General features: G+C 43.6%; 1 protein-coding gene across 1 annotated transcript in view; it reads right to left on the bottom strand.

Annotated features, from left to right (window-relative positions):
• LOC135225165 (RNA 3'-terminal phosphate cyclase-like protein) overlaps positions 1-23,671 on the bottom strand; it is a 70,642-nt gene extending 46,971 nt beyond the window's left edge. Inside the window, exon 1 of the mRNA XM_064264408.1 lies at positions 23,368-23,671. Coding sequence (XP_064120478.1) covers positions 23,368-23,500 — 133 coding nt within the window. The 5' untranslated portion in view covers positions 23,501-23,671. The remainder of the gene's footprint in view (positions 1-23,367) is intronic.
• Positions 23,672-25,469: the final 1,798 nt, after the last annotated feature.

The following is a 25,469-nucleotide window of genomic DNA, read 5'->3' as shown; positions in this document are numbered from 1 at the left end:
TAACCTATCGAAGTTAGTCCCATAACTTCTAGGCTAACGGAAAGGGAAAGCGCCTTCAAGCGACCAACCCTTCAAAGTTAAAAGCACACCTATCCCTTTTTCTATAGGATAGGATTCGTGCTGCTTCCTGCCTCCAATATATTTCTACGGATATGTATGGTCCTAGCGACTCGCAGATCTCATATGTCGTCTTCACATCCCGTCGGGAGTGTGAAGCGACACAGAGTTGCTTCGCTCAAACGTGGCACTCAGGATATTACTGAGTGTCATGCTCTGTTGAAATGCTTCCGAGCCGCCCTCACCTCGTGAGCATTTACTTTAAAGGTTTCAAATCTTTGTTCAAACATGACGAATGAGCCTCTAGAAAGACTCCTTAAAAATAACGCCAGGGCGTTCTTCGACATGGGGCAAGTCTGGTCTTTTTACGGACACCGCAGATTGTCCGAATGAACCTTGACTTTCTTTAGTTTTATCAAGATAAAACTTGAGAGCCCCCAGACAGGGCACAGGACTCTCTGTGGCTCTTGTCCCAATAATTTGTGCCATCCCCTTGATCTCCAGGCCTCTGGGCCAAGGGTTAGACGGGTTTTCGTTTTTGTTCTTAGCAAGAACGGAAGGCTTAGAGGACACCCGAATTATGTCCTCTAAAGCCAAAACCTCTGATGATGGCTAAAACCTCACTAACCCTCATTTCGTAGCTAGAGTGGTTAGAAAAATTAGCCTTTCTGGTCACGTGTATTAAGTTTACAGAAAGGAGAGGTTCGAAATGCTTTGACATCAAGAACTTCAGACTACGTCTAAGTTCCATCAAGATTTCCGCAGACCTCAAGATCGTGAAGGGCTTTGTTGTTTGACAGATCCGAATCTCTGAGCCTAGAGGCCGTCAACAACATATTTCCGTATTCTACAATCGTTGGGACTGTTAGCTTATCCCATACTTCAGACGGAATGGGAAGGCGGTAAAGTCATTCACAGAGGTCAGAGGTAGAGGAACAGTCATTCTTCCTGCCCTATGTCCAGAAACGGCCCACTCCGATTGGTACACTGCAAAATATGCAGCACTGCTTTGCTTTGGCAATGAGACTTGCAATTAATCTTGAAGATCCTCTCGCTTCTTGACAGTCTGAACGCATTCAGACTCAGATCGGAGAGATTTTAGGTACCTCTCGAAGTGAGGCTGTTAGAGTAGACCGATTCTCTCGGGAAGGGTCCTTGGAAAGTGCTCTCTGAAGGACGTGACCTCTGTGAATCCAGCCTCTCGAAGGCCAACATGGGCGATCAGCGTCTTTCTCACTCCCTCTGACGCCAGCGATTATCTTATTACATTTCCTAAGCTTTTGAATAGGGGAAAAGGCTAACACTATCCCCATTCCATACTATAGGATGGCGTCTATTGCTACCGCTCTCGGATCGAGAATAAGGGCGCAACGTAGAGGAAGCTTCTACGTCTTCAATATTGCAAAATCTACGAAAGGACGTCCCCAAAGTCTCCACAACTCTCGACATACTTCTAAGCGAGGATTACTCAAAAGTCAAACGTCAGTAGTTGCTGCCGTCGATCGAGAAGATCCGCACGGACGTGCAATCGTGTAACGAACCTCTTAAGGATCGTTACGTTCCGTGGCCTATGCCGATAACCATCTCTCTTTTCTTGGGATATGAGAGAGCTGCGGAATTATCTGAGATGATTTGGACCACTCGACCAAAACCTCACTCTTCGAGGAACTGGAGAGCCAACCAAATTGCTTCCAATTCTTTTAGATATGTGCCAGGACCTCTGTCCGGATGCCTGGCTCCCTCTCATTATCACCTGAGGTGATCCTTAACCATTGAGAGACGTTTAGAATTATCTCTAGATCTTTGATGTTATTTCAGTTCTCCTGTAGGAAAAACTGTTAGAGGTCTGAATTGCAGTCTATTCAGGGAACAACGCTTCTCCAGCGAGGAAATGGTCCCCAGCAGAACTCATCCATTCCCTCACTAAGCATGCTTCCTTCCCTAATAAGGCTGCGCTTTGCATAAGGCAGGAGAGCATTTATTATAGTGCTATGCTGCGGTAGACTCGTACAGAATTCTGTTACAGTGCGGTAAGCAGCGCCGAACAATGTCTAAGATATCTCTGTTGAAAATTTCTTAGCAAAGGAAGTCGTTTATTCATGATTACCAGAAATCCCCTCAACCCGAGGCGAAAGTCATGATTGTAGGGCAGAGATACGGTTCGTAAATCAATCCCGCGGGAGAGAGACGTAACCGACTGAGCAGTACAACGAGCTACCTAACACTGAGTTGGTGACAGTGTGAGACACTGTGACAGTTACAGGCAGCAGCTTATGTTCACCTCTCTCGCAGTCTTATGCCGAGTTGCCAGCTATTCTATTCATCTAAGGAATAGATTTTCCATTATTTGAACAGAAACTCTCACGTTGGCATATCTAGCGAAACAGAATTCGCTAATACAGAAGCTGATTTTTGTGTTGTCGTAACATTACGCTTAATTAACCAAAATGTTAAATCGGAAACTCCTGGAAAGTTGCCGGGAGTACCGATTAAATATACTGCGTCATCCACAATGACAGCAACCTCTCGTTTCGCACTATTCTGCCTGAGTTACCAGCTACTCTCTTCTACGAAGAAGGAATAGGTTCGTTTACTATTATCGATCATAAGAAATTCTCAAGCAGGCATATTTAAGCGAAACATAATTCGCTACATGCAGAAGCTGAGTTGGTGTTGTTGTAACAATACCTTCAAGCATTGTCCTTACACCGGAAACTCCTGGAAGTTTGCAGGAAGTACCGATTAAATACACTTAAATAACAGTCCTTTCGGTTGCCATCTGTAGACGGTAACACGATATGCGTATATGACTTGAACTTTACATTAGTAATATGACGCGAAGTTAAAATACTAAGTATTGCAGTCACTTGAACATATAATTCTCTACTACATTCTTTCCTCGACGAGGAAGAGAGAGAGAATGGAAATCGACTGTCTTCATTCTCTTTGCCAAGAAAAGGAATAATATTATTCAAATGGAAATCCTCAAGTGAGAACCGAAGATCGAAAAGGAAAGTTCAAGCTTCTTATGATATTTGACATAGACTTCATGGACGTAGTCTATAAGTCTTTTTCCTGGATGAGCCTCTGACTAATGAATGAGAGCTCTTTCGAAATTTTGTTACTTAATTATCCGCTTATGCGATAAAATTGTTATTAAGAACTTTGTCAAATGAGAACTAACCCAATTGCATGACTGGAAAGTAATCCAGGAATTCGAGCATATAGCCTTCCCGAATTCCCTCCCGCAGAAAATCGAGGAAGGGGTAGGATTCCTGATTAGAGACTGGGCTTACGACAGGAAGGACCTTAATGTTCCCCTTCGGCAGCGCAATCCCGAAAGCAGACGAGGCGTTTTATGACACCGAAATCTGCTTACAGTTTTCCTGGAATTCATCAAGTGATGGATTCTCTTGAACGCTCCCTTCGTAGAAAGAGAAGTACGTCTTGACGAGACACCAAACTCCTTCCTCTACTTCGACTACGACGCCCTCTTGAAGAGCGTTCTTGCAGGAATCCTGCCGAACGTCTTGATGCGTAGGACGCCTATCGTTCTGAAGAACGTCCTGGCAAGTGCTCTACCGAGCGTCATGACGTGTAGGATGGAAAAGCGTCCTGCGAGCGTCCTCAGCGTCCTCGCTAGCGTCCTGGCGAGCGTCTCTCCTAGCGTCCTGGCGACGTCCAGATGTTTGTAAGAACATCGAGGGCGTTCCTTCCAAAAAGCTTATCAATGTTTTATGACGTCGAGCGTCTTCTGAAAGGCCACCCGAAAAGCGTCCTGGAGAGCCGCAACACTGCTCCTGAAGTGTGAGAGCCCTATAGGAAGACGTAAGGCTATCGTCTCCAAGACGGCCTGAAAGACTTTCGTTACCTTCTAACAAAGACGTGGCCGCCTGTGCAAACATTTTGCGTCTTAGTAATGCAATGAACATATCCAGACACGCGCTCAAAAAAGGAACGCCGAGCGTTCCGAAAAGGCATCGTCGCGAGGTGCTTGCCGAACGTCCTGATTGCATTCTTTGAGCGTCTTGAAGAGCGTCCGTAATAGCAGAGCGCGAGTTTCCGATAGGAAGAAAACCGCGACCGAACATCAAGGGAAATTAAGCGTCATAGTGAATTGACGTGCGTCCAACACGAGTAACTTGAGAGGCTTCCTGGCGAGGGGAGGAGCCCGCTCATGAAACGCGAGCGCCTAAGCATAAGTACGGTGATCGTCATCAGGACGAGTCTCAGGACGTTCGCCACTCTTGACAAAAACGACGGCCGGCTGTGCGACATCTTGCGTCTTTGTCACGCTCATCGACACTGCAGAAGGGCATTTAAAAGGAGCCTGTGTGTTCTTGGGTATGAGGAATTCTTTGCCCTTCTCCTGTCGAAAACTAGGATAGTCTGTCCAGGTCATCTCTGTCCTCGACAGAGCGTCCCTTAGGGACGAGTAAGATGCGTCTTGGCGAGCTGTTTGACTATGCAAATCAGCTTGCCGGACGTCAATCTTATGAGCTTGAACAATATCCCCGTTTCGTTAGTAAAGCGAACGTCACATAACGTATACATAACGCCATGAGGGGAGGAGGAAACCTTAGCCGATGACAAATAAGACCTCTTGGAGCGTCCACCAAATTGGCGAAATCTCCTTGAGAAGAAGACGGTGCTTTCAATCCTGCTTCTTCTCCTGTTTTCGTACCAGATCCCAGCTCTCTCCCTTTCAGTCTAGATTGGAGGAAGTGCAAACGAAGTCTTCCTCTCGATAGAGCGTTGATGTCTCGAAAGGCGTCCTTGTGAGGGTCCTGCCTTTATTAAGGACATTTTTAATCTCTTGACCTAACGACGACAGCCGCCTGTGCGACATTTTGCGTCTTTGTCACGCTTATCGATATTAAGTTCAAGACCGAAGGGGGACGCCAACGATCGATGTGGGTTCCCCGTAACCCTCCTTCGGCTTTCGACATGCCCTCTCCCTAGGTCCTGGGAGTCCGACAGAGGTTTAGACCTAGAGGCGTTATAGGACCGATCTGACGCCCCCCCCCCTCCACAACACTAGGGGCAAAATCAACATCACTACACTCACAACACTGAGTTGGAGAGCGAGCACTTTTTCAAGCTTACTTGATGTAATCCACAATAATAGAAAGGGCATTACTTCTCACAGAACTTCCTCCTAGGCCCGATAGCCCCCAATTACCCAAAAAAAAACCAGGGTTAGGCCGAAAATAAAGTCTACTGGAGGTTGTTTAGGAGGTTCATTATATACCTAACCTTCTGTTATTCTGTGGATAGGAAGACCCTCGCCTGATTCTATCACGCATCTAATTTGCGTACATACGAATCATACGTCTCTTTCGGAATCAGTCAACATTACACTAATTACATTGATCTTTCAACACAAGAAACATGTAAACGTCATGATATAAACGAGTGTCTACCGAAGGTTTCGGTAGCCTCCCCTTACCCGTTGCAGACACAAAATCTGAAACTAGGCTACCTAGATTCAGACATCATATGCAATGAAAAAATTTTAATTAATTTATGATAGCGTATGCCTAGCCACAAACAATCAAGTCAATCATTCAAAAAAATAAGTAGGATACTTAAGAGCGGCTAATGAAGTTTCAAATCCTAGGCGGAGGTAGTGGAAACAGGTGTTTTCACTACCGCGACAGAGAAAAATCTGAATAGAAAATGGGAATGATTCCTGATATCCGCCTCCCAGCGCGGCGGGAATGGTACTAACCACCTGGCCGCCCACTGCGTGTGCCGGGAGTTTTGAAATTCTGTCGGACGTCAGAGAATACAGCTATATATATATCTGACAGGTAAGTTTCATGAACAAACTGCTATTTCTGTTAAAGAGGTCGCAGAAGTAGAGACTTTAGCACTTCTACACCACTCTCTGAAGATTCTCCACTTCCCTTGATAGAGTTTGTTAGAAGACTCTCTCCTACAACGAGCGATAGCTTCTGCAGCTCTTCTTGAAAAATCCTTTCGCTCTGACAAGATTCCGGACAGTCTGAACCCTGTTCAGAGCTAGAGCGGACAAGTTTTGGTGGAACCTCTTGAAGTGAGGTTGTTTGAGAAGCCACTTCTCTGGAGGAAGAAGTCTGGGGAAGTCTACTAACAACGGAGAAGGTCCGGGAACCACTCTTTCCTGGGCCAAAAGGGAGCGATTAACGTTAGCGTTACATTGCTGTGCGACATGAACTTGTTCAGCACCTCTCTTATTAGACCGAACGGAGGGAATGCATAAGCTTCCAGACCCGACCATCCAACAGCATTGCGTCCACCGACCAGTAGAGGATCTGGGACTGGAGAACAAAAGAGAGGAAGACGGTTGTTCCTCGATGTCGCGAACAGGTCTATTGACGGTCGTGTCCCCAAAGGCGCCAAAGTTTCTGACAAATCTTGTTGTCCAAAGTCCCACTCCAGAGGTAACACTTCTGTTGACGACTTAACTCGTCCGCCAGGACGTTCATCTTTTGCCCCCGGAAAACAAATCTCGGGACTAGCTGAACCTTCGCTTCGTTTGACCACAGGAGGAGATCCTTGGCTACTTCGTACAGAGAGAAAGACTGAGTCCCCCCCTGTTTCCGCACGTACGAGAGAGCCGTGGAGTTGTCGGAATGCACTGCCACTAACTCGGCCTTCTACTAAGCTCCGAAACTGTCCTGAGCCCTAAGAAAATTGCTAACAGTTCCTTTACATTTATGTGGAACTTCTTCTCCTTCTCCGACCAAGCTCCTGAAGTCCGTTGATTTCCCAGTAGGGCTCCCCAACCTGTATCCGATGCGTCGGAAAAGAACTGTAGGTTCGGGAGGATGGGTCGTAAATCTAACCCTTCTTCCAACCTTGCTCGAGAGAGCCACCACCTTAGGTCCTCTTTATTTGATCTGTGACAGGAAAGGTAATCGAGTCTGGTTGTGTCTTCCTGCACCAAAGAGGCTCTCAGGAAAACCTGCAGAGGTCTCATGTGCAGTCTTCCCCAACGTCACAAATTTCTCCACTGACGTCAATTTGCCCAGGAGCCTCATCCACTGATTGGCAGAACTTACCTTTTTGTCCAAGAACTCCTGAACTGTCTCCAGACAGCCTTGAACCCTCTTCGGGGACAGAAAAGCCCGAAAAACTTGAGCATTATTCAGAATCATCCCCAAATAAAGGATGCTCTGAGATGGAACCAACTGGACTTCTGTTTGTTGACCAGAATTCCTAACTTTCTGGCAAGATCCAGAGTTGTTCCAGGTCCTTCATGCACCGACTCTCTGATTCCGACCGGAGAAGCCAATCGTCCAGATAGAGGGAGATTCTTACTCCTAATATGTGTAGCCAGCTTCCTATCGGGGATAGAACCCTGGTGAAAACTTGAGGAGCGGTCGCTAGTCCGAAGCAAAGCGCCCGAAACTGAAAACACCTTGCCTTCGAACATGAACCTCAGGTACTTCCGAGATTCGCGATGTAATCGACAATGTGAAATAAGTCGTCCTTGCATGTCCAGAGAGACCATCCAATCCCCCTGTCTGATGGACTCCAGAACCGACGCAGTGGTCTCCATATGAAATTTTGTTTTGTTTTATGGACATGCAAGTTCAGGGCGCTCACATCTAAAACAAAACGGCCTCCAGCCCCTGATGACTTGGAACTACAAAAGGCGATTGTAAAAGCCTGGAGGAAAATTCCCCTTCTATCTGTTCTTAATCGCTTCTTTGAAACAAGCGCTTCCACTTCTGCGGCTAGCGCCAGAAATTTGTCTGAGCCCGGAGAGTATGGCCTGGAATGGAATTGGCACAGGTGAGAGCGAGGGAGGTGAAACGAGAGGAATACGATAGCCGAACTTGAGTACTTGCACGTACCCAGGCTTCTGCTCCTCTGTGTTTCCCATTCCTCCCAAAACAGAGCCAGCCTGGCTCCCACGGTGCATGAAGAACCGAGCTTTCATTTAAGGAAGGTTTGTTAACCTTGGCCGAGGCCTTAGACTGAGGTCGCAAATTCGACTTCGGCCGAAAGAATCGCTTGGGTTTTCTCCCTCGAAAAGGCGCTTGGGCCAGAGGAGAAACCGAAGGAGCAGTCTCCACAGGAGCTTTAGGTCTCTTAGTGACTGTGCCAGTAAATCCGAAGTAGATTTCTTATCTAGCGCAGAACGAAAATTGGACAACCACTACATCGTCTGGATAAACGAGGTTATCTTTCACAAAAGGTGGAGCCAAACAAGAGAGCAGGATATTCTGTTTGGGCACGTAAACCCCTGTTTTAGGAAGCAAAGGAGCGCACCAAAGTTTTTGGCCTTTTCTTAAGGGTACCAAAGGCGATGAGCGAAGCTAACTCATCATCCATCCCTAATGGATTTGTCCGCACAGGACAGAACACCAATCCAATCCTCCGCTAACTCCTGGGAAAGAGAAGGACAGTCTTCGATCTTGGCCGCTAAAGCGCCAATAGTCCAATCAAGGAAGCTAAAGACTTCCAAAAGTTTAAATTGATTCTTTACAACGTGGTCCAACTCAGGCGCTGTAAAGAAAACTTTCGCTGCGGCGAAAGCAGATCTTCTAGAGGAGTCGATTAAACTGGAGAAGTCTCCCTGGGAGGAGGCAGAAACTCCCAGAGAGGAGCTTTCCCCAGTTTACATAAAACCTATACCTCTTACGAAGCAACTTAGAGGGAGGGTAGCAAAAAGAGCCTTCCCTAAGTCTCTTTTCATAGACATCCATTTCTCCGTCTCTTTCAAACCGAATGTCTAACCGCTTTAGATAGAACAAGTTTTGGGAGGAGAGGGTCTGAAGTTTTCCTCCTCATCAAAAAAGTCGAAGTTGGGGAGCGCGGAGGACCGCTTTCTCAAAATAATCTGGATAAGATACCAGAAGAAATCTAAGGAGACGTGAATAACACGAGAGTGATGTGAATCCTCCTCTACTTCTTACTTCCTTCTTCATTCTCCGATAACCGCCGAAGAAGTAGACGGAACTACAAACGGATCTGAAGGTTTCGAACCACCCTTGGACTCATTCATCCAGTTGGTTAACATCTCTAACTGCTTGCGCAAAGGCGCCAGAGACGAATCAAAACAGTTAACGTAGGCTTGGAAGAGCCTAAATGTTCAGCAGGAGGCGGAAAAACTACTTGCGCCTCGCTCGGAGCCGCCGAAATTCGAGGCGAAACAGGCGCATCAGGCGTAACAGACGAAAAGCGCCTAAAGAAACACCCTTAGAACTGCTAGCTACAGCGCTAAAACCACAATCTCTACTAGTAGATGGAGCCGAAAAAGGCACAGATTGAGGCGACGAACGAGGCCGCTAACGGCCGAGGCGCAACCCTACTCTCAGGCTCCTTATAACCGCTTGACTGGAGGAGGCGAAGAATCGGCGCCTGAACGCCTCTTTAAGGGACGCGAAACGGGCGAATCTCGCCAAGAGCGCCGTGCGACCGGAGACGAATCGCTTGAATCATTTGAAAGGCGTCTGACCGCAACACCTTTCCAACGCTTAACCGAGCCCTGTTGAGGCGCAACAGGCTCAACAAGAGAGGCGCCTGTCTGTGGGCAAATCCCGATCGACTCCCTTGACTTCCGGTATGTCTTCTCCCCGGTGCGGGGGAGCTGGACAGTGACCTTTGTCTAGGAGACGTGTCAGGACAGACAGACGCACCCTCAACTACACTCTTACCTGAGGCCGCTTTCTCCAAAAACGTCTTAACTGAATTACCAAGTTGCAAAACCGTATTCGCTAGTACCGAAAATTTCTGATCTAACCTCGATTCCAGACTGGCAATGGTGTCGGAAGAAACTACACGGGAAGAAGCCGAGAAGTGGGATTAGTAGGAGGAATAGGAGGTGTAGTTAGGAAGGACCAATAACAATTTGAGGAGAACAGAAGGAACAGTGCATCGCAAGACGAAGCAGAGCTAAGTCTACTTTCCCTAAGCGCTGCTTTTCTAATTCTGTCTTTAGCTAATTTCTCCGAGTATGAACTAAAAACACCTTCCATTGAGAATCAGTCCAATCACTACACTCGTTACATGTTCGATCTGCTGAACAAACCTGTCCCCTACACTTAACACATTTAGTGTGAGAATCATACTCTAGCTTGGATAATCTAGTTTTACATCCTGAGATGCAAAACCTAACTACGACGGACTAGAATCCGACATGGCAAACGCCTAATAAAAAGCAAAAATAACAACAACGCCAAAACCAAAAAAGAGTACTTCACCAATTCCGAAGATCAAATCCACAAGAAAAAAAAAAAGCGAAGCAAAGTTATCCAACCGCAACCGACCACCGATGTTCACCGGACGCCGGCAGGAAAAGAATTGAATTCACTGGGCAGTTGTACCTGGTTCTCCCGCGAGTGGAGGGAGATGACGTCACACCACCAGTGTTGGCGACGCCGACGCGCTAAATTTGAATTTAGTATCCTGCCGCTCGTGGAAATCACGGCTCTATAATTGTTCGGTAAGACACTACAATAAAAGTGATTTGTTTACCTCCCAGTCGCGCGCGCGCGCGCCTGTCGGACAAGCAGTTAACTACCGAACCCCTTGTTCGAAGCTTACGACCTATCCAGCTGCCGCGTAGTACCTTCCTATTGTAAAAGGACCGAAGGTTTGTATGCCGTGTCGGAACAAATGTATTTTCTTAATAGCTCTCGCTACTGCGAAAAGAGTGAGTGAGTTACAAGCTCTAGACTCGAGAGTGGGTTTTAAGAGGGATTCGGCTGTATTGTCTTTCAGGCCTTTGTTTTTAGCTAAAAACGAAAATCCCTCGAGACCTTGGCCTAGGACTTTCGAAGTAAAAGGGCTTTCTCAATTAGTGGGAAATGAGATGGAAAGAACATTATGCCCTGTGAGATCTTTGAAGTTTTACTTGCAGAAGAAGCAGCAGCTGCAGGGCTGCAATCAAAGCCTCTGGTGTGCTGTTAAAGACCCGAGAAGAGCAATGTCAAAAAATGCTTTAGCTTTTTTTTTTTTTTGTGAGAAATGTGATAACTGAGGCTCACATGAGTTGTGATAGTGAGGCATATAAGACATTAAGGGTTAAAGCACACGAGGTACGTGCAGTTGCTACATCGTTATCGTTCAACAAGAACATGTCGATGAAGAACATCTTAGCAGCCACGTATTGGAGGTGTAACTCAGTGTTTGCCTCACATTACTTGAAAGATGTGAGGGTAACATACGAGAGATGCTTCTCTTTGGGACCTTATGTATCAGCGGATACAGTGCTGGGGAAAGGAGAGAAGACTGATCCTTAAATTTGTTTTTTGTCCTTCTATTTTATATAGTGATTTTAAAATAATTTGGTGTTGAGTTTTTAGGTTGTTTGAAAGGTGTTTGGGGATAACGCCTTTCAATCGTAAATACTAATCCACGGTTAGGATCGGGTGATCGGGATCAGTGATGTACTCCTTTGTATGCCAATAGGCATAGGTATATTGACATGTAAATGGATAGGACCCCAGTGACAATTGCCATCAGGTTCTGTTGAGTAAGTGGATAAGACCCCCATTGACAGTCCTTTCAAGAGTTCTCAGCCATAGGGCACACCCTCGCTGAAGCTTTGAGGCGAAGTAGACTTCTAATCACAAGCTATGAAATCTTCCAGCCTAAAAACATGTAGGAACCAGGGTATTGTTAATTAATTAACTTTTATTACGCTACAACATATGTTGTTTACCTGTCCGGAATCAGTAACTAGCTGTCTCTTACCCTCCGCCAAATGGGTGCCAATCAGCTAAGTTATATATCTGACAGGGGGAAGTTGAATGTATGAAAATGATATTGTTATTGTACAATAAAGTTTCATACATACTTACCTGGCAGATATATACGATTGTATAGCCCACCCAGCCTCCCCTAAGGAGACAGGTGGAAGAGAAAATCTGGCTCAAGATGGTGATGGTTCCTATTCCTGCCAACTGCGGCAGGCGGGTATGACACCTGACCTACCTGTAGTGTGTGCCGCGAAATTTGAATTTCTGTCGGGGACGACGGAGTCTATAGCTAAGTATAGGGTAGATCATCACAGCAGGCCACGCAGGCCAGCTACCATCAATGCAAGCCACCCTCCGAAAAAGTACATTATAACGCGTCCTGACACCCGAGATGGGCATCAGTCGCGACTGTTGTTGGTGAGAAACGGAGCTAAAGACCTCTACTCTCCTTTCGAAGTAAGTATTTTCCCCAAAGTTAGAAATTAAGGCCAAATTTTAAGATTTAAACAGATTTAAACAGAGGGTACTGAAAACGGTCTCAAACGTAGTGGAAACCTCACCAAAACGCGTTCAACATTTTTACTTACAACTCGAGGTATTTAGAACGATTGACGCCATCTCGATGTTTACGGAGTAGCTTGTGTCAATAAACATGTTATTGTTATGATACAATAAAGTTTGTTCATACTTACCTGGCAGATATATATATAGCTGTATTCTCCGACGTCCGACCAGAATTTCAAAACTCCCGGCACACGCAGTGGGCTGGCCAGGTGGTTAGTACCCATTTGTCCCGCCGCTGGTGGGAGGCGGATATCAGGAATCATTCCCATTTTCTATTCAGATTTTTCATACCACTGTCCCCTGAGGGAGGTGGGTGGGTACTTTAATTATATATATCTGCCAGGTAAGTATGAACAAACTTTATTGTATCATAACAATAACATTTTGTTCATGAAACTTAACCATGTCAGATATATATATAGCTGAATCCCACCATTGGAGGTGGGAAGGGACAGAATAGAAGGATTTAGGAAACACCTCAAGTGCAGATGATTGACATCTTGATTCCTTACCTGTTAGCATAGCTGACTTCTTGATTACTGTCACCGAAGTCTGCTTTTGCTTTACTAGAGTTACCAACAGGTAGTGACCTGTGTAGTTGGTGCGCTCTAGATGATCTGTCAACGGGGGCGTGACCACAATGTGACTAGACCATATTGACCATACTGTGAGGGCAACGAAGCTAAAACCACCACCTGACCTAACCTATCGAAGTTAGTCCCATAACTTCTAGGCTAACCGAAAGGGAAAGCGCCTCAAGCGACCAACCCTTCAAAGTTAAAAGCACACCCCCTATCCCTTTTCTATAGGATAGGATTCGTGCTGCTTCCTGCCTCCAATAATATTTCTACTTTAACTACGGATATGTATGGTCCCCTAGCGACTCGCAGATCTCATATGTCGTCTTCACATCCCGTCGGGAGTGTGAAGCGAACACAGAGTTGCTTCGCTCAAACGTGGCACTCAGGATATTACTGAGTGTCATGCTCTGTTGAAATGCTTCCGAGGCCGCGCCCTCACCTCGTGAGCATTTACTTTCAAAGGTTTCAAATCTTTGTTCAAACATGACGAATGAGCCTCTTAGAAAGACTCCTTAAAAATAACGCCACCAGGGGCGTTCTTCGACATGGGCAAGTCTGGTCTTTTTACGGAAACACCGCAGATTGTCCGAATGACCTTGACTTTCTTTAGTTTTATCAAGATAAAACTTGAGAGCCCCGACAGGGCACAGGACTCTCTGTGGCTCTTGCCCAATAATTTGTGCCATCCCCTTGATCTCCAGGCTCTGGGCCAAGGGTTAGACGGGTTTTCGTTCTTAGCAAGAACGGAAGGCTTAGAGGACACCGAATTATGTCCTCTAAAGCCAAAACCTCTGATTATGGCTAAAACCTCACTAACCCTCAATGCGTAGCTAGAGTGGTTAGAAAATTAGCCTTTCTGGTCACGTGTATTAAGTTTACAGAAATGGAGAGGTTCGAAATGCTTTGACATCAAGAACTTCAGACTACGTCTAAGCTCCATCAAGATTTCCGCAGACCTCAAAGATCGTGAAGGGCTTTGTTGTTTGACAGATCCGAATCTCTGAGCCTAGAGGCCGTCAACAACATATTTCCGTATTCTACAATCGTTGGGACTGTTAGCTTATCCCATAATTCAGACGGAAAGGGAAGACGGTAAAGTAATTCACAGAGGTGGAGGTGTAGGAGCAGTCATTCTTCCTGCACTATCTCCAGAATCGGCCCACTCCGATTGGTACACTGCAAAATATGCAGCACTGCTTTGCTTTGGCAATGAGACTTGTAATTAATCTTGAAGATCCTCTCGCTTCTCGACAGTCTGAACGCATCCAGACTCAGAGCGGAGAGGTTTTAGGTTAACCAGCTCGAAAGTGAGGCTGTTCTTAGGAGTAGACCGATTCTCTCGGGAAGGGTCCTTGGAAAATGCCCTCTGAAGGACGTGACCTCTGTGAATCCAGCCTCTCGAAGGGCCAACATGGGGCGATCAGCATCTTTCTCGCTCCCTCTGACGCCAGCGATTATCTTATCAGCTTTCCTAAGCTTTTGAATAGGGGAAAAGAGACTAACCAACTATCCCCATTCCATACTATATGATTGCGTCTATTGCTACCGCTCTCGGATCGAGAATAAGGGAGCAACGTAGAGGAAGCTTCTTCGTCTTCAATATTGCGAAGAAATCTACGAAAGGACGTCTCCAACGTCTCCACAACTCTCGACATACTTCTAAGCGAGGATTACTCAGACGTCAGTAGTTGCTGCCGCCGATCGAGAAGATCCGCACGGACGTGGCATCAGTGTAACGAACCTCTTGAGGATCGTTACGTTCCGTGCCTATGTCGATAACCATCTCTCTCTTCTTGGGATATGAGAGAGCTGCGAAATTATCTGAGATGATTTTGGACCAATCGACCAAAAATCACTCTTCGAGGAACTGGAGAGCCAACCAAATTGCTTCCAATTCTCTTAGATTATGTGCCAGGACCTCTGTACCTCTGTCCGGATGCCTGGCACCCTCTCGGTATCACCTGAGGTGATCGCTCCAACCCATTGAGAGATGTTTAGAATTATTTCTAGATCTTTGATGTTCTTTCAGTCCTCCTGCAGGAAAAACTGTAGAGGTCTGAATTGCAGTCTATTCATTGGGAAACAAGCTTCTCCAGCGAGGAAATTGGTCCCAGCAGACTCATCCATTCCCTCACTAAGCATGCTTCCTTCCCTAATAAGGCTGCGCTTTGCATAAGCAGGAGAGCATTATTATAGTGCTATGCCGCGGTAAAACTCTACAGAATTCTGTTACAGTGCGGTAAGCAGCGCTGAACAGGTCTAAGAGATATCTCTGTTGAAAATTTCTTAGCAATAGGAAGTCGTGTTTATTCATGATTACTAGAAATCCCCTCAACCCGAGGCGAAAGTCATGATTGTAGGGTAGAGATATGGTTCGTCAATCAATCCCGCGGGAGAGAGAGACGTAACCGACAGAGCTTAACGCGAGCTACCTGATACTGAGTTGGTGACACTGTGACAGTCACAGGCAGCAGGGCAGCAGCTATGTTCACCTTCTCGCAGTCTTATGCCGAGTTGCCAGCTATTCTATTCATCTAAGGAATAGATTTTACATTATTTGAACAGAAACTCTCAAGTTGGCATATTTAAGCGAAACAAAATTCGCTAAATACAGAAGCTGATTTTGTGTTGTTGTCCGTCACACCATTGAACGCTTAATTTAACCCAAATGTTAAATCGGAAACTCCTGGAAAGTTGCCTGGAGTACCGATTAAATATACTGCGTCATCCACAATGACAGCAACCTCTCGTCTCGCACTATTCTGCCTGAGTTACCAGCTACTCTCTTCTACGAAGGAATATTGTTTGTTACTATTATCGATAAGGAAATTCTCAAGCAGGCATATTTAAGCGAAACATAATTCGCTAGATGCCGACGCTGAGTTAATGTTGTTGTAACAATACCTTAGCGTTGTCCTTACAGCGGAAACTCCTGGAAGTTTTGCAGGAAGGACCGATTAAACTTACACATTGTTACAATAACCGTCTTTTCGGTTGCCATCTGTAGAGGTAACCATGATATGGCGTATATGACCTTGAAACCCTAACATTAGTAATATGACGCAAAGATAAATACGTAAGTATTGTAGTTCACTTGAACATAAAATTTCCTCTCTAATGAATGAGAGCTCTCTCGAATTTGTTAATGAGAGCTTATCCGCTTAAGCGATAAAATGTTATGAAGATCTTTGTCAATGAGAACTAACCCATTTACATGACAGAAAGTAATCCAGGAATTCGAGCATATAGTTTTCCGATTCCCGCAGAAATCGAGGAAGGGGCAAGATTCCTAATCAGAGACTGGGCTTACGACAGGAAGGACCTTAATGTTCCCCTTCGGCAGCGCAATCCCGAAAGAAAGCAGACGAGGCGTTTTATGACACCGAAATCTGCTTACAGTTTTCCTGGAATTCATCAAGTGGATGGATTCTATTGAACGCTCCCTTCGTAGAAAGCGAAGTAGACATCTTGACGAGACCAAACTCCTTCCTCTACTTCGACGACGCCCTCTTGAAGAGCGTTCTTGCAGGATTCCTGCAGAACGTCTTGATGCGTATGGACGCCTATCGTTCTGAAGAACGTCCCTGGCCAGTGCTCTACCGAGCGTCATGACGTGTAGGATGCCGAGTCTTCAGCGTCCTCGCTAGCGTCCTGGCGCGGGCCTCGCTAGCGTCCTGGCGAGCGTCCAGAGTCGCCAGATGTGTAAGACATCGAGCGTCTTCCAAAAAGCTTATCAATGTTTATGACGTCGAGCGTCTTCCAGAGCGTCCTGATGGAGCGTCCTCTTCGTGTAGGACGTCGAGCATCGGCAAAAGCTTCCTCACGTCTCAATGCGTAGGACGTTGAGCATCTTCAAGAGACGTCCTCGCGAGAGTCTTACCGAGCGTAATTTGGTGGCCTTAGAACACCAAGGGCATCTCAGAGAGGATCTTGTCGAGCGCCCTGATGCATGAAAGGCCATAACAACCTTTGACCATACCGTAGACTTAAAAGTGAATTCTCTACTACATTCATCTTCACTAAGCATGTACTCTAATAAGCATGCTTTCGTAAGCATGAGAAAATTATATAATATATAGTGTTCTGCTGCGTTAGATTCCTTTAATAATGTTACCTACGGTAATCAGCATTGAAAGGCTGGAATATCTTTCTTATTGAACGTATCTTAGCAAAGGCAGACAATATTTTATTTATGTTTGCTTAACTATCCCCCTCAATCCGAGGCGCTAAGACCGCGATTGTAGGGAGAGATACGGTTAGTCATTCCATCCCAGCGACCGACCTCTCATGACTGAGCAATAGATGGTTACTGCGTTGGTCTAAGCGATAGCAGCCCCCTCCGTTAGCTGTCTGGCCTTACTCTTCCGAGTTGCCAGCTACTCCATTCAATAAAGGAATCTTATAAAATTATTATCGAACTTCAGGAAGTTCTTATTAATGTATATTTAAGCGAACAAGACTTCGATAAATCTAGAAGCTAATTAGGTATTGTCATAACAATCCCTTTAAGCGTAGTCCTTCCTAGGAAAGTCCTGTAAGGATACTGGTAATAGAGTTGCACAGCAAAGAGTAACTACGGTATGTGCTTATGATTTGACCGTATCGTATTATCATACAGCAGATACTCTACTACCTTCTTTCCCTGCCGAGGCAGATAGAGAAAGGAAAAAACTTTTACTATCTTCGTTCTTTTCGTTAATAGAACGATAGAAAGAGAATATATTTCCTTAAGTAAGGAAGTTAATCCAGGAACTCTTTAAATCTTCGTAATTTCCTCATAAATCGCGGAAGAGACAGAATTCCTGTTCATCTCTAGGGTTTACGGAAGGAAGTAGATATTTCCTATCCGCCATCATACCCAAACGTCGATAAGATTCTTATTAAGAAACCAAGGTTTCTCCCGTACGTCTTGGTAAAAACTTCGACATGACTGTTGCTTATCAAATACGGAGGCGTCCCGAAAAGCGTCCTCAAAAGCGTCCTGCCTTCAAGGGGAGCGCCGCTCATGAAGCGTGCTAGTCATAAGCCGATGTACGGTGATCGTCGTCCGGACGAGTATTATGGACGTTCGCAACTCCTGACAAAGACGGCGGTCCGCTTGTGCGACATCTTGCGTCTCTGTCACGCTCATCGCCACTTCCAGAAACGCACTCAAAAGGACGCCTTAGGGTACGCCTTCTTCCTTTTCACAGTAAGTGAGATAAGGCGATCTGGGCGCTTAACAGCGTGTTCTTCCTATTTCCTTCTTCTTTCTCCCATGTGTTTTGGAAATCGTCAAATTGTTAAGGCGGCGATTACAATCGCACGACAATAGAGAGAGGACGTGAAGCGTCCTCCTCAATAAGCTTCTATTTAAAGGGCGCGAGTCCTTCCGAGAGCTCCAACCCCTGTACGGGGAGGACGCCTCAGAGGACGAGAAGCAATCCTTCAGGATTCGTGCACGTGCACGATCTTTGGCAGCCTGAGAAGCGTCTTCAGGTCTTGCCGAAGGGACGCCAGATCGGTGGGGGTTCCTCGTAACCCTCCTTCTGGCTTTCGACAATGCCCTCTCCCTGTGTTCTGGGAGTCCGACAGAGGTCTAGACCTAGAGGCATTATAAGGCCGATCTGACGCCCCCTCCACAACACTAGGGGCAAAATCAACATCACTACACTCACAACACTGATTGGAGAGCGAGCACTTTTTTTCAAGCTTACTTGATGTAATCCACCATAATAGAAAGGGCATTACGTCTCACAGAACTTCCTCTAGGCCCGTAAAGCCATACCACAGGGTTAGGCAAAATAAAGTCTACTGGAGGTTAGTAGGTTCATTATCCTAACTTCTGTTACTGTGGAGGAAGACCTCCTGATTCTATCATCAACAAAGAAAACATGTAAACATCATGTATACTAAGCGAGTGTCTACCGAAGGTTTCGGTAGCCTCCCCTTACCCGTTGCAGACAACAAAGTCTGAAACTAGGCTAACTAGATTCAGACATCATATGCAATGAAAAAATTTTAATTAATTTATGATAGCGTATGCCTAGCCACAAATCCAAGTCAATCATTCAAAAAAAAAAATAAGTAGGATACTTAAGCGGCTAATGAAGTTTCAAAATCCTAGGCGGAGGTAGTGGAAACAGGTGTTTTCACTACCGCGACAGAGAAAAATCTGAATAGAAAATGGGAATGATTCCTGATATCCGCCTCCCAGCGGCGGGAATGGGTACTAACCACCTGGCCGCCCACCCCTGCGTGTGCCGGGAGTTTTGAAATTCCTGTCGGACGTCGGAGAATACAGCTATATATATATCTGACAGGTAAGTTTCATGAACAAATAACCATTTCCTGTGATAAATCCGCACACCACTTGTACCCACAGACGCTGGAGCACTTTTATCACAACAATCGAACACGATTTCTCATCAACAACAAGCCAGGCGTAAACAGCTGTTGGGTAGAAGATGACGAGAAGCGTGCTCTTGGCTAATTTTTAAATAAGTAGTAAAACATCAATATTTTACATATTTATGATGATTAATTTGAAAATATTCGTTATTGAAAAAGTAACTCGACTCTGACTCAAATTTAAGTAATTATTTTTCTGAATTAGAACGTTCTTTCAAGTTCTGTATTATGACGTCACGACATCTTGACTTTCGTACCTATTGTAAATAATTGCTATACTCAACTGTCATTGCAGAACAGTTTACCAGTTATTCGTGCAGATTGTTATCAGCTATACATGTAATTGTTATAATCGTAATGCGCATATATATCTTTATTATTTACTTTTGGATATATGAAGATGTTTTACTGCTGGATTATCGCCGTAGTGTGACGCAATCGTTTTCGGGTCCATGGGCCTCTGTCTGTTTTCGCACCATAAGAAATTATGGGGCCGAATTTGCAATGACCAGAAAGTCGTTAAAAGAGGAAAGGTTAGCATTGAGGGGCATATGTTTTGACTGAGAAAAATACAAATTTATTCAATAGCTAGCTTGTAAAAAATACTTGGTTATAAAAACTTGATTGACAACTAAGCAGCATGTCTACTATGGGTTTCAGAGACAGTGCAAGCACGTTTTTGGGCAATACCTATTTCTGTAACGAACACTCGTAACAGAGCGAGATTTTTCTTTAGTGCATTACCCCCAGTGCCGTAATTTATAAGGGTATCGTGAATCACTAATCGTAAAGAATAACTACACTTGTCCTTGTACTAATAGACCAAAACTCCATTATCCAGAAATGGATAGGAACACACCAGTAAACAGCTCCACCTACCCTCTCCCCCCACCTCCACCGCCACCCCTGTCCTTCTTCCTTCCTTCACCTTCCCTTCTCTCTCTCTGAAAGTTGTTGCAGTTTAAACTTATTTTCTATGATTTTTCCATCTATCTATCTAATAATAGTAGTTTACATTGGTGGATATATCTAACGATTCACTCGGTTGTTACCTGCCCATTGACCGATATATTTATACACTGATCCACTCAACTCTCTCTCTACTCTCTCTCTCTCATCTTCTCTCTCTATCTCTCTCTATCTCGTTCATCCTCTCCTATTTCTCTCTCGTCTCTCCTCTCTCATCTCGCTCTCTCTCTCTGTTTCTTTTATCGTAATTCGAAAAATGAACAAGAAAATATATTTCATACTTGTATGCATTAATTAAATACTTTTCAAGTTTTTAATTCAGTCGTAATGATGAATGTAGGTGCATCTACTAGTGCTCGCAAAATAGTAAGCAGGACATAGGTATGTAAAATTTAAAAAATGAGAGAGAGAGAGAGAGAGAAGAGATAGAGAGAGAGAGAAGAGAGAGAGAGGAGAGAGATGAGAGAGAGAGGACGGAATAGGAAGGGACATTAAAATACCTGGAAATGAAAATCCCTATAATCCAATAATTATAGCCTCAGGGTTTGTCTCGAAAACCATTCAAAGGTCTGTCACACAAGTGTAAAGTTGTTTTGAAAATTTGGCACACATGTCTCCTCATAGCGCTATAGTGTTGCTGATGAATGAGGTTGTGTTGTTTATTGTTAATTATTAACCTCCTATATACCCTACATGGTTGGGGGACCCTTTGTGAATGCTGGTTTTGTGTTGGGTAAATATTTTGGAGAGAGGTTGGGAAGGAATCCGTGCGTGCGCTAATTTTCATCACGAAGACATGTTTAAAACAATAATAGCCCACTTGATTTATGTTTCATTTTTATGACAATTTGTGTGGTTTATGTATGCTCTAATTTTAGTTTAAAAATATTAAAAAAATTTTCATGCACAACAGTTTATATTGCAGGTAATAAATATTATATTAGTTAGTAATAACGAACATGGGGTACATCACGTAGGGTAAAGGGATGGGCCCACTTGCCCCTCACCCGGATATCGTCATTTCAGCGAGTGAAAATATGGCTCAGGTTTACTATGTCAACTGAACGACTTAAGGAGGTTACAGATTCTTTAGTAACGAACATTGACCCTCCAAACTGGGTATAAGACTATAAACAAAACGTTGAAATTGGTGAAATTAGGCTATGTATTGGAAGTATATATACATAAATATTAAAGCAATTTTATCATTATTGCATTACTATGACAACTAGAATTCATGGAAACAGTTTATAATAATGGAACGGCGTATGTGTGAAGCCTCCACTAATGTGGCAACGATGATTTTGCCATTCTTAGCATGCAAACATTAAAGCATGCAAACATTAAAGGTTACATTTATTTCTGGCATACGATTATTTAAGAAATTCAAAATACTAATAAGACTGAAATCAACGAAAAGTGCTAGCAAAAACAAAAAAGCAAAAAAAAAAAAAAAACGTAGTCGTTCCTCTATGCACTTTTCCGTATTCGTTCCTCTATGGTTTTCGGCAGCCAGATGTACGAAAACGTTAGAAACATTGATTTTATCTACGTTAGAAATATCTGTAATTTTTCGGGGTAATTTGGTTGCAATAAAGGGATAATATACATGAATTAAATCAAAATTTTTAAATAACAATGTAAATTTAAACTAAATAACGAGTAAAGTAAACAGTTTAGGGAATAAAACTTTGCAGTTTTCGTCGTCTGTCGTCGTCTGCTGTTTGTAATTGTGTTTATGGCGCGCGCGCTTAGAAACCAGGAACAGCAACGGGTTTTAAAGTGCAATGTGGAGTGAACTGAGACCAAAATGTGTATAATAACAATCAAATAAGCACTGTGGAGTTTCAGTTGTGATGGCAGTAAGGATAAAAAACCGCCGATTACAAGGTAAGAATGAATTCAGTTCCAACCATAACCCCGGGAATAACAAGTTTCATACTTTCACTAATATAGGCAACAAAATGTTGTTTTATTGTGCTGATTACAACTGCAATCTTGAGTAAGATCAATAAACGTTACATACATACGCTAACATTGTTCAAATGAGTGCTGGGAAGGCTGGGGAAAGATGGTGTCCGTCACTGATGAGAACCGTCCATGAAAAAACGTAGCCGCCATATTGGATTTCAAAACTGCCTTGAAAACATATTTTACGAAGAGCTCACATGCTTATTTTAGTTCGTATGGGGCTTTCATATATCACAATATGTTGACGAACTTCAGTCTTTTAAATGGTATGCTTAGAGTTGCAATTGTATTCATGTTTCACCAATTAAATATCGAGTGAATAAGACCCGTCTACCGTGATGAGGGTTGGCCTGTACTGATGTTTCCCCCTATACCTATCTGCCAGGTAAGTATGTATGAAACTTTATTGTACAATAACAATATCATCCTTAATTTCTAACTTTGGAGAAAATACTTACTTCGAAAGGAGAGTAGAGGTCTTTAGCTCCGTTTCTCACCAACAACAAGTCGTGACTGATGCCCATCTCCGATGTCAGGACACGATATAATGTACTTTTTTTGGGATTGTACACGCTGACCGAACATGGTCCACTCTGGACCCTACGGTTATTTACCCTAATGTACTTTTTTTGGGATTGTCCAAGCTGATCGTACATGGTCCACTCTGGACCCTACGGTTTTTTACCCTATCACAGGAAATGGGAAGTTTATTGACACAAGCGACTCCGTAAACATCGAGATGGCGTCAATCTTCTAAACTATTGAAGCGTAAGTAAAGATTTCGAAAGCGTTTTGGTGAGATTTGGACTGCCATAGCCACCCTTTTCACTACCCTCTGTTTAAATCTTAAAATTTGGCCTTAATTTCTAACTTTGGAGAAAATACTTACCTAGCCTATTTCGAAACGAGAGTAGAGGTCTTTAGCTCCATTTCTCACCAACAACAAGTCGCGACTGATGCCCATCTCCGGTGTCAGGACGCGTTATAATGTACTTTTTTTTGGGGTGGCATGCATTGATCGTACATGGCCTGCCGAAGGCCATGCGGTGTTTGACCCTAATAGCCTAGTACATAGACTAGGCTAGGGCTAGAACTTTGGGCACTGCCCCTTAAAAGGATAAAATTCTTAGTCGTCTTACCATTGAGGCCTGGTTCTTCTCCCCTAGTTCTAATATTCTTGATTTTGACAGTTTTACCGCTCAAGGTGGCCAACGTTAGCCGCTGCCTGAAGAAGTTTGAGCCTTCGTACACAAGTACTCCCCCAACTTCCATCTTTTCGTGTTGAACAAACCTTGGCAAAACTTTTATCTGGATTTTGTCCGTAACGATGAGTTACACTTTCATGAATAAAAAACAAAATTACATTTCTTTCAGATAAGCTTTGTGCTCGATGCGAACCAAATTCACGTTCACGTAGTAGTAGTTATGGGTCGAGGCAATGCCTTTGCAACGGCGCCTCTTAGTCTTGGGTATTTTTTTTTTTTTTTTTTTTTATTTGTTTAGCTCTTTCCTTTTTTTCTCTCTTTTTTTTCCACATCAAGTATATGGTTTCTTTTCTTATTTCGTTGTTACCTGAAAATAGAAATTTTCCCACTACGTCACTTTCCTTCTCTTCATAGGGTTGTTGTAGCCCTATTGCTTTAACCCGTTCCTCTATATATGTATCACAATATAAAAGGAAATGAAATATGTCTTCTACTGCATCATTGCAAAAAGGACAACAGGTGTTCTCCTTCTGGTGCCTTTTTGCTATTTTTAAATTAAGAGAGTTGGTTCTGGCTTTGAAGAGAAGGACTGAACCCATAGAGTTGTCATAAATTTACTTCATCTTTTATTTCTCTTTTCCACGTTTTATATATGTTCACAGTCACTTTATTTTCCAACTCTTCTTTCCACCTCTCTGTGTCCCATATTCTGGCTTTGTCCTTTATTTCTGTTCTGGACATTCCTTCTAATTTTCTTAAATTTATTTTAACTTCATGCATGTACTTTTCCACAGTTTTCCACCATTTTCTTTCCTTTTCTTGCATATCTGTAATTATTTTCTTCAGTATCTCTTTCCGTCCATTTAAAGTATATTTACATAGCTTATCTTCCCATTCATAATTCTACTTTTCATTGAAGAAGCTCCTATCTCCCCCCTTAATGTGGCTACTACTGCTATTCTACATGCCCCTAATATTTTCCTATATACCCCATTCTCTATTCTTTGTAATTTTTCTATTTCTGCGTCTGTTAGATTAACCACATTGGTTCCGTATAAGATTGATGGTAGAGCTATGTTTTTTCCAGAATGTTTTCCCTATTAGAACTTTGTTGCAGCTTTTTTCTATCACGGAGTAGGTTAGGTTGGCTAACTTCTGTGCTTTATTCAACATTTCTTTTTTCTGTAGCTTAAACAGATTTCTAGAGTCATTTATCTTTATTCCTAAATATGTAATGTTCTCCCTCACCTTTATGTTCTCTATCTCTTCTGGTTTATCTTTCATGTTGAAAATAATGATGCTGCTTTTCTCTTTATTTATTTCTAGCCCACATTTGTTCCCTATATCTATTAAAATCTTTATGTTTATTCTTGCGTCTTCTATATTACTTGCTAGAACTAATCCATCGTCGGCGAAGAAAAGTGTCCCTATCTTTACTAGTTCATTTTCAAATCCTGTCCCTTCCTCCTCCATTTTCTTAATTATTAAATATGTCATTAGTTTGAAAAGTGAAGTAGAGCCTGTGCAACCTTGCCTAATCCCACTTGTAATTCCCATTTCCTGTTCTACTCCCTCCCCTAGGTCTATTATTGTGCTATCCCCTTCATATATGTTAACTACTGCCTCTATGATTTTTGGATGTATTTTGAACTGTTTCATAACTTCAATCATGACTTCTCGTTTTACCGAGTCAAATGCTTTACTGTAATCGATAGCTATTACTATTAATGGTTTTCTATTCCTGTAGCTCTCTTCTACACCATATTGTAGTGTAAGGATGTTATCTTCTATCCTACTCCCTCCTGTAAATCCTGCTTGGCATTCGTGATCTTGTTCATTCTGTCTGAGGTGTGCTTCTATTTCGTCTTTTATCAGCATCATGAATACTTTGTATGATATATTTAATAAAGCTATAGGCCTTAAATCCTTAGCCCTTGGTTTCCTTTTCTTTTCTATCATTTTTGTTCTAGATTTCTTCCAAGATTCAGGCTTTTCTTTGATTTCTAGTTCTTTGTTGTAACACCTAACTAGTACTT

Source organism: Macrobrachium nipponense, chromosome 20 (assembly GCF_015104395.2).
Source record: "Macrobrachium nipponense isolate FS-2020 chromosome 20, ASM1510439v2, whole genome shotgun sequence".
NCBI lineage: Eukaryota > Metazoa > Arthropoda > Malacostraca > Decapoda > Palaemonidae > Macrobrachium > Macrobrachium nipponense.
The sequence above is the reverse complement of the archived record's forward strand: the minus strand, read 5'-3'. Positions and strand labels throughout refer to the sequence as shown.